This window comes from Monopterus albus, unplaced genomic scaffold (genome assembly GCF_001952655.1).
Source record: "Monopterus albus unplaced genomic scaffold, M_albus_1.0 scaffold253.1, whole genome shotgun sequence".
Lineage (NCBI taxonomy): Eukaryota > Metazoa > Chordata > Actinopteri > Synbranchiformes > Synbranchidae > Monopterus > Monopterus albus.
In genome coordinates this window covers 96,880-105,766 of record NW_018128133.1, presented here as the reverse complement: position 1 = coordinate 105,766, position 8,887 = coordinate 96,880, and the positions used below count along the sequence as shown (strand labels likewise).

Here is an 8,887-nt window from a genome sequence, read left to right as displayed (position 1 = left end):
CATTGGTGTAGCTTTTTACTTTTAGCTGGAGTGATTTTCAGTTCTGTATGTAGGGTTTCTATTGTATGTGGTGATGTTCTTCTTCTACACAGACTCTAATTCAGTTTTCTTAGTTGTAGACACAGCTGGACACAGCTAAAGGCTGGCATCTATTAACAGGTTCTCAGGCAGAATAAGTAACTAAATATTGCCCGGTGGTAAATGGACTGTATTTATATAGCGCTTCTCTCACAGTGTGTTGCACTGGCCAAAGCGCTTTACAGGAGATCATACACCATTCACACACCAATGACAACAGGCTGCCACACACCAGCACTAGTCAAGCCACCGGGAGCAATTCAGGGTTCAGTGTCTTGCTCAGGGACACTGAGGCATGTGGGGAGACCGGGAGTTGAACTACCAACTTGCTGGTCAGAAGACAATTGCCCTACCTCATGAGCCACAGCCACCCCTGGTGGTGCAGGATGAAAGCAAGCGCATTAACGCTTCCCAGGGTGGGCACTATGTCAATATATAAATTTGTCCACCATCAGAGATACAGTAAGTACTGTAGTAGCTATCCCTTTAAAAGTTATGGCTGTATAAGTTATTAGGCCAGTGTTGGAGGTATGCTTTGTTTTGACAGGTGTTTTATTTGCTGGATTAGGTAAAAAGAGACATCCTTTTATCCATTGGCAATTTCTCTTAATTTTCGGGACGGGTTCTTTATCATTTTTACCCATTTCTTAAGTTAAACATGTGAACAAGTATTTTTTTCTCTCCAAATAACAGCTGTTCTAATGTCAGCGACAAAGAGATTAGATTTCCTGTGACTGATTTATAATAATAACTATTCAGGATTTTGAAAGAATCGTGCTTTTAATGTGAAGGAGCAGGTGACCACTTTAAAGAAAAGTGACAGGGAGTTTTACTAAAGGCCTGTAACTTAAGCCAGTTTTAGGTCAGGGCACGCCAACTTATTTTTCTGACCCTGTGGGTTTTAAATTAACATGACAGTCATTTTAAATTTGGGATACACGATGAAGGATGTACTGAGCCTGAAAATCAGCCCAACAGGAAACATCAGGTTCGTCATATGGAAAATTATCAACCTTGGATTTAATAACATGGATGTTTCTGCACAGAGGAAGAAGAGTAAAAATCATCAGGTTTAAGGTAAGATGGGCCTGCCTATCAGGCCCAGGGGCCCATGGGGACGTGGGCCTTCGAGACCAGAGAACTGTGAAGGGACTATTAACCTTTCTGTTGGAAAGTCAATCAAATTGCTAAAAACAAGTGCAAAAAGCCACAGAACAGGAAAAAATAGATGCAAAACAGCTACAAAAAGATACAAAACCACTAAAGAAATACAAAATGACAACAAAAGACAGTAAAATAACTACAAAAATATACAAAACAACAAAAATTCAGACATAAAAAAACTAGTAAAAATAGAAACAAAATAGCTAAAAACAGATGCAAAGCAGAAGACACAAGTTGACTACAAATGTCATGCTTGCTCAATCTAAGAAAGGTAGGAGCCTTTCGATGTCTGTTCCTAGGGTCCCACTGTCTCATGATCTGTCCATGTCTACAATGTGCTATTTTTTCACACTGTCATAAAATTGTTAATAAATTTTTGTGTTTAGGCTTCAAGGTCATAGTTAGAAATAATGATGTCGCTAATGTTGGACTATTGGTCTGACAAACCAGTCTTAATGTACTATTCTCTCATACACTGTATGAATGAGGAACTGAGTCCTCTGCAAACCTGTTAATAAATACAAAACAGTTGCAACCTTGAAAGACCCACTCAAAGACTAAACAACAAAGGAAGAGTCACATGAAAATGCAATTTTATTTATATTAAGTTCTTTTGTGTATCAAGTATCATGTCATGAAAATACCCCTCTATCCTTGCCCTCCTCTCCCTCTTGCCCTGTGCCCAAATCTGCTCTTTTGTGTGGAATTCACAGAATGACGTGACACTGTCTGCTTGGCTTAAGCCTGTTTTTTCGTCAATGAAGGGTGCAAAATGAGAAGCACAGGCTCCCCTCTTCCTTTCTTCAGTTGTTCAGGCACTTTTTTCTCCACGTGCACACTGTAGATGTGGTGCGGTGACTAGTAGCAGGTTTAAACTGGATTTGGTTTTCAGAGGGAAAGTAGCCTGCAGCAGGTCTGTGCACACGTGCACACTTAAAGTTCTTTTGACAGAATTTCACATGTGCCGCTTTGTACCCATTAGTAAATCTAACCTGTGTATACGCATTTGGTTTAAGCTAAATAAATACACTCATAAAGACTTCATCAATATGCAGTCATTTTACAAACATTCATTTACACTGACCTTCGTGGACTTCTGCACCATCATGTGCACACCACTTGCTAAGGAATTTAGCAACCATGATAACGTGCTCAATGTTGACACATTTGATGCTGTAATTTTCACAGTTATAACCCAAAAACACATTTCTGTGCTCGGTTAGGATGAAAGCCAGTTGTGTCAGATGGACACATTATCAAAAGGCTACAGAAGAATATTTTACAAACTTGCATGTCATATGCTCACAGGCAGATTTTAAACTGTAGGGGGCATTCACAGAATAACAACAGCAATCCATCTTTTCATGAGAAATTACATTTTGTTAGCTGAAATTATGACTTCACAACAAATATTTTAATTTTATCTGGGTTTTATGCCAATGACCTAAGCGTGCGAGTCTTAACATTTATTTTTACAGGCTACAAAAGATTCCTTGGACAGTATCCACTCATCATGTATGCCATATCCTTCTGTATATAACAAGGAGTTTAGATTATCTATACAATAATTACAGTACAGGCTCTCTTTTTGGTCATGGGGTAAATGTAACAGCACAGAAACACAGGAGCATATATACTGTAGTGTTAATTTTAAAAAGTACACACTGACAGAACATTCAGTACCACCTTGCTGAGAGAATAAACAAACATTAAGTGCAAGGAAAAATATAAAATATCACAAACTGATAACTTTACTTAAATACCAGAGAAACATTTAAGTATTACTTTCCTTTTTCTGTACATATTATACTGTGTTTTTCTGCATTGTTTCCCTCTATTTACATGAGCAGAACAGTATTACACGGAACAATAAGGTACTTTTGGTTATATTTTAAAAACGAATTAAGACAGTGAGAAGTTTCGGCATGGTCTGCTTCAGGTCCAAAGTTTGTATTTTTATGCTGAACACAGCCTTTTTGAATGTTTTGCCTTCTCTCCTATCCGTAACATAATATTAGTACTGTATATCATCGCAGCTCATGGAGTACTCTCCCTGTACTCCCCAGTCAGATGTTCAGCTACCACCACAGTTTCTGAATTCATTGGAGAGTGTGTCCAAACTGTTTAAATAATGCTGTATTTACACATAATGTCACTGACATCACTCCAGGTGATGTATACATTTATACAAGTGGCTTGCCTTACCCTTACACCACCTGTTTCTTAAATTAAAACATACCAATATCCTCTGCGGTATAACTTCCCATCTTTCCTTCTACAACCAGCAACCAAATCCTGTTTGGAGTCTGTGTAACATTCACATCATATAATCAACCATTTCCAGTCTTCACTGGCATATCAGCCCACATTCCTGCCTTCCTTCATTGTATCCAGATGGTGGTGTTGCGATCCCGTCGGCGTGGTTCGGTGGCTGTGGTGTTGCCAGTTGCAGTGAGGTCATTAAACGTGGAAAAAAACTGTTCCATCTCTTTCTGCAGCATCTGATTTCGCCGCTCGGCATCATCCTTGGCGCGCTCAGCGTTGCGCAGCTTGATCTCCGCCATGGTGTACTTCTTCCTCTCCTGGTCCAGCTCGTCGTTTAGACTCACCATTTCTGTCTCCAGTTCCAGGTTACGCTGCTCCAAGCTGCAAAGAAGGTTAAACACAGTAATAGAAGAAGGGACAGCAGTTACAAAACAAGCAGTGGCTCATCTGAGAGCTGACTGTAATTATGAAGCAGGTTGTAATCAAAATAATTGCTGATTTTCCAGTATATAGTTTTTCCGCACTCTTCATTTATTTTTAGTAACTCACAGAATACATCTAGCTATACTGAACATTCCTCTCACTGTACCCTGTGTATACACTTGCTCCTGTCTTTACAGGACTCTTCTATGTTGTAACACCCTGCTGCTGTTGATTCCCTTAGCACAGGTGCAGCCGTGAACTTTCTAATGCCACGCCTTCAGTTTCTCAAAGATAGGAACCTACCTCTTTATCCTGGCCTCATACTCAGTCTTTTGCTTGTGCATCTCCTGTTTAAGACTGGCCACCAAACTGTGCAAAGCACTGTGGCTGCCAGGCCCATTACCAACAGTGAAGCCATCACTGTTGTCGCTACTGCAAGTTCCCCGACTACTCCTCCCTGCTCCATCTCCACTTCCTTCTCTGTTGCTGTTTCTGCCCTCCCCCTCTCCTCCTTCACCACATGGGGGAGGCTCATTATCCAGAGGTGGTCCAACCAAGTCTTCATAGTGACCACCATAGAAGTCCTGCTCAGGGCAGGTAGTGGTGGAGGAACGACAGGAAGTGGAGTTGTCAGGAAGAGAAATTTCACAGGAGGAGGTAGACCAGGTGGCGCTGTCTACACTCTGTTTATCCTCACAGCCGATGTTCAGACATGTGTTGGTGATCTGGTTTTGCTGCTGCAGATTCTGATGGTTTAAATGGACATTATCATATGTGGATAGGCGATTCTGATTTGTCGTTTGATCCCCATAGTCACATGTTTTGCTGTTTTCTCTTAATGTTACACAACCATTGGGTACCCAAAGACCACTGCGGTCCCTCAGGCTGCCTGTGACCACATCAGTAACTGAAATGCCCATGCGCACAACTCCAGTCCCATTCCCTCCAGTGCCACTTCCATTTGTCACACCACTGGTCCCCATTTTTGTGCCGGAGGCTTTGAGTGTCCCGCTACGCCATACTGGTAAAGTCCCACCTCCGGTCAGAGTCTGGCCTCTTTCTTGATTGGGGTCTGAGGATGGTGAGGAACTAAATGAACCATTTGTAACAATCCCGCAACCTTTGCTGAATGTCTGGTTCTTTTTAACAGTCAGTGGTGGACTGCGGGTGATGTCAAAGCGTGCTACAACACCATTACGAGGGCTTGCTGATCGAGGGGAACCACTGTTGCCTACATGTTGGCGATTCATCGAAGACTCGGGTGTTTCCCAAACACACTGCCGGACCATGTGCATTCTCAGACACTGAAGTGACGGTGGAGGTAGTTGTGGTGGCTTGTTGCCGTGTTAGTTCAATACTGTTGTTGTTGACAAGCTCAAGGGTTGTTGGGTTGTCCTCACTGTGAGGAAATAGCACGTCATGCTGGCCAATCAAAACAGCCATGAGCTGCTGGACCAGAACAGTACCTGACAACATAAGACCACGCTTCATTATTTTTATAATGTTTCAAGATAAGTTGAGCATAAAAAGCACACGACTGATGCACAGTACTGACCTTCCATAATAGCTACCGGGTCCTCAACCTTAGGTCTCAAAATATTTGGCCCAAAGACTGTAGCCAAGTTCTGGACACTCATTTTATTCACTCCTGAATATGACTGGACTTCATCTAGAAATCTGACAAGCAGGAAAATATCTTCAAATTTACACTTTTCACTTTGGAAAAATTATCACAATTTGAAATTTTACCCACTTAATATTGGTGGGTATCGAACGTCAATACTTTTATGGCATCGATCGAATTACTTCTGTAAAATCAAGTATCGGAAAACACCTTTCTTTATTGGTAATGTTAAAAGAGCCTAAGGTTGTGTTAAATAGGTTTACTTTTTATGCTATGAAACTGCTTTAAGTGCACAAAAATGCCACGAATATATATAGTTAAAATTGATTTTATATAATTTGTGTTGAAAAAAGTATTGTTTAGGAAGCAGCACTGAAGTCAAGGTATCAAAATTTTTGGCATGATACCCAGCCGTACCAGTTATACAATCAACTGATACCTGCAGATGTACTTGAGAAGGTTGTAGTTCACTGGAGGTAGACTTTCCACAAGCCTTCTTAACTCCTTCATACCCTGCAGATGATAGACACTTTTTAGGTAGCATCAGTTTAATCCAGAACAACAACTGATTTCGATGTATACTACACCCGGTTAATTTATAATTCACACCCAAAGACCAAAGAAAGGACAAAACAATTCAGTGAAAAAGAGAAAGGTATGTTTACTTTATAATCAAAGAGAATGTGTTTTTGTCTTCATGAGAGGATTTTAACAACAGTCATAAGAATCCATGTGTCGCTGAGATTAAAAGAAAAAAAACTGTTTAGACTTTTTACTAATACAGTTTCACAGTTGACTGCTGGGTCTCCCGACTGATGATTGAACTAGTCGGGTTTCAGGGGGCTGCCTTATTCTGAACACACTAATACATACACACAAAAGCACAAACTTGGAGTTTTCAGTGAAAACTAGGGGAAAGACGTTTTGGACGCTGTGAAGGAGCAGTTAACTATGCCTTTCAGAGAAGTCCTGTTTAGATGCTAGAAGTAAAGACAGGCACAACAAAGCCATTGTTAACAAGAGCAGAGCAGTGAATGTCGTGATTCCGTCTCTTCTGCTTCTGGTACCATGCTTTTATTCTGACACCACATCCAGTCTACAGTCCCACCTCAGCTACGGACTTTTTACTATAATCAGTAGTAATGATCTGCACCTGTTGACCCCCCTTTATAGGCAGATTGTTCTAACCTTCGTTCAGACTTTCCAGTGTTTTCTCTTTGTGCCTGTTATTCCAGCTCTGATCCTGGATAGCCTGTTGACCCCCGATTACTGCCTAACTCTCCTGATTCTGATCGTTTACTGTGCATTGACTTATGGACTTCCATTTACGACTGATCTTTTGTGGAAACCTTGGCTGTGAGAGTTTGCCGGTACCGACTCTGGACTGGTATTATTGACCTGAGTATGTTTCATGTTTAATCGGACTTCTGGATTAAGTACAGTTACTTGTGACCAGTAACCTCAGTAAAGTGACAGTGTTCTGCTCAACCTCGTCTCGCCTTGTAATTGATTTCTCCATCGACATTGTTGGCAGCTTTACCTGCCGACTCTGACAGTGGATGGATGACCGGGCAGCGAGAAACCAGCTTTAATGCCACAGCATGGGCCTTTGAAAGATTTATGTTAGGGCTTTTTGGTGCTGACCTCTATTGATATAGGAATCAAACCAAAAAGAAACTATATGTTGGGGAGTAAAGTGTGTGAAAGGCAATTTGTCTGAAGGTATAAGTTAAAAGAAACTAATCAAGCACTCTTTCTTACCATTTCATCATCTTTGCCAAGGAGCTTGGTGCAGGTCAGAAACTCATCATACTTATGGAAAGGGATGACGGGCTCTGGCAGCTCTCTGAGATACAGCTTGAGTAGAGAAGCTACTGTATGCACATCTGTGTTACTGGAGAGAAAGAAAACAGACATAGAAACGGAAGGACTGAGGTTATAATTTGTTATGGCTACAGGACATGAAGACAAACAAATCATAAACATCAAGCCTCCTGCAGTAAGAAAATTAATGGAGTAAGCAAAGATAGTGTCAAATGACAGAGAAGAGCGCTCGAGTTTGGAATCATAAAGCTAATGTAAAAGGGTATTTGATAAGTTATTTCAGAACTTTTTTTTGTCTGTTACGTGATATGAGTTGCAGTATACCAGAAGTAGGAGAGCACAGATGTCTTTGTGCAGGTGACAAAACCACAGAATATGATCTTGTGTACTGTTTCCAGGGAGATGATGTCTGCATAGCTCAGATACTGGCAGCTGGTGGGAGTGGTGGGTGGAGTGAAAGAGGGAGGCAAAGCAGAGAAGAGATGTGGAGGTGGTGTATTCCATCACTCATGCATTGCTTTGTCTTAAGTTATGGATGAAGGTTGTTGCATTTAAAACAGCTCTCAGTCCCTCAGTACAGCCACATACACACAGTTGAAGGAAGAACTGAGAGCCGTCTTCTTTATGTTTGTTAGGTTTGTTTAAATTTTAGAGCTATGTTTAAATGGAGTGAGTTTCATTTTGAGAGTGGTTCATATGTTAGTTACATAGTTTGTCACAATGCCTTTGTTGCATGCTATAGCTTTCTGGTGCAAAACACCAAGACTCTATGCAACTATGCAACGACACCTGAAATCCACTCAGCCATTTTTGTTTTTTGTAAATATTTGGAGGGATTTGTTCACGGCCACCAGGAGCACCTGTGTGGTTTCAGGGGTGCATACCTTGACCAGCCAACGATCAGAACATAGCTACACATTAACATACCCAAAGGAAACTGAACCAGCCAGCATGTTCACATATTGCCTTACCTATCAAAAGAGGGTTTTTCTCCACAGTCAAAGGCATCCTGCAGCTCTTTGACCAGGTTGGCCTGTCCGGGCAGCCTGAACAGGCCCTCCTCCCGAAGACCCCGCTGCCGAATGAAATCCACACATTGCTCTACCAGCATAGGGGCGAGCTTGTTCCCATACCGGCGTTCATACCGTACTGTCTCCTCCAACTTCTGACCAAAGATCCCTGAAACACAAGGGGAAAATATTTAGTAATGGTATGTTGAACATTTATTCAGGCCAATGTTTTTATCTTAATAACAATCTATAGGACAGTTGCTTAGTAATGTTTTATCACAGCTATAGCGTGGTCACCGCTCTACAGCTGATTCAGACATTTTATATCATGCACTCTTTAACTTTCAAAAAAGATTAGCATATCATTGAAAGTTTAAAGCACATCAAAGAGAGCAGTTACACTGACTGAAAAAGATTATGATGGGGTTGGCTAAATAGTCCAAGCAAAAAAATATGTACACCCACAAAGTCTGGTGATCAAATCTCTAACTTCCTGCTG

General features: G+C 41.2%; 1 protein-coding gene across 1 annotated transcript in view; it reads right to left on the bottom strand.

Annotated features, from left to right (window-relative positions):
- Positions 1-1,855: 1,855 nt before the first annotated feature.
- arhgap24 (Rho GTPase activating protein 24) overlaps positions 1,856-8,887 on the bottom strand; it is a 46,386-nt gene continuing 39,354 nt past the window's right edge. The window contains 7 exon segments of the mRNA XM_020621092.1: positions 1,856-3,888; positions 4,234-5,222; positions 5,224-5,396; positions 5,486-5,607; positions 5,994-6,067; positions 7,316-7,448; positions 8,350-8,557. Of these exon segments, the coding sequence (XP_020476748.1) occupies positions 3,624-3,888; positions 4,234-5,222; positions 5,224-5,396; positions 5,486-5,607; positions 5,994-6,067; positions 7,316-7,448; positions 8,350-8,557 (1,964 nt within the window). The 3' untranslated portion in view covers positions 1,856-3,623.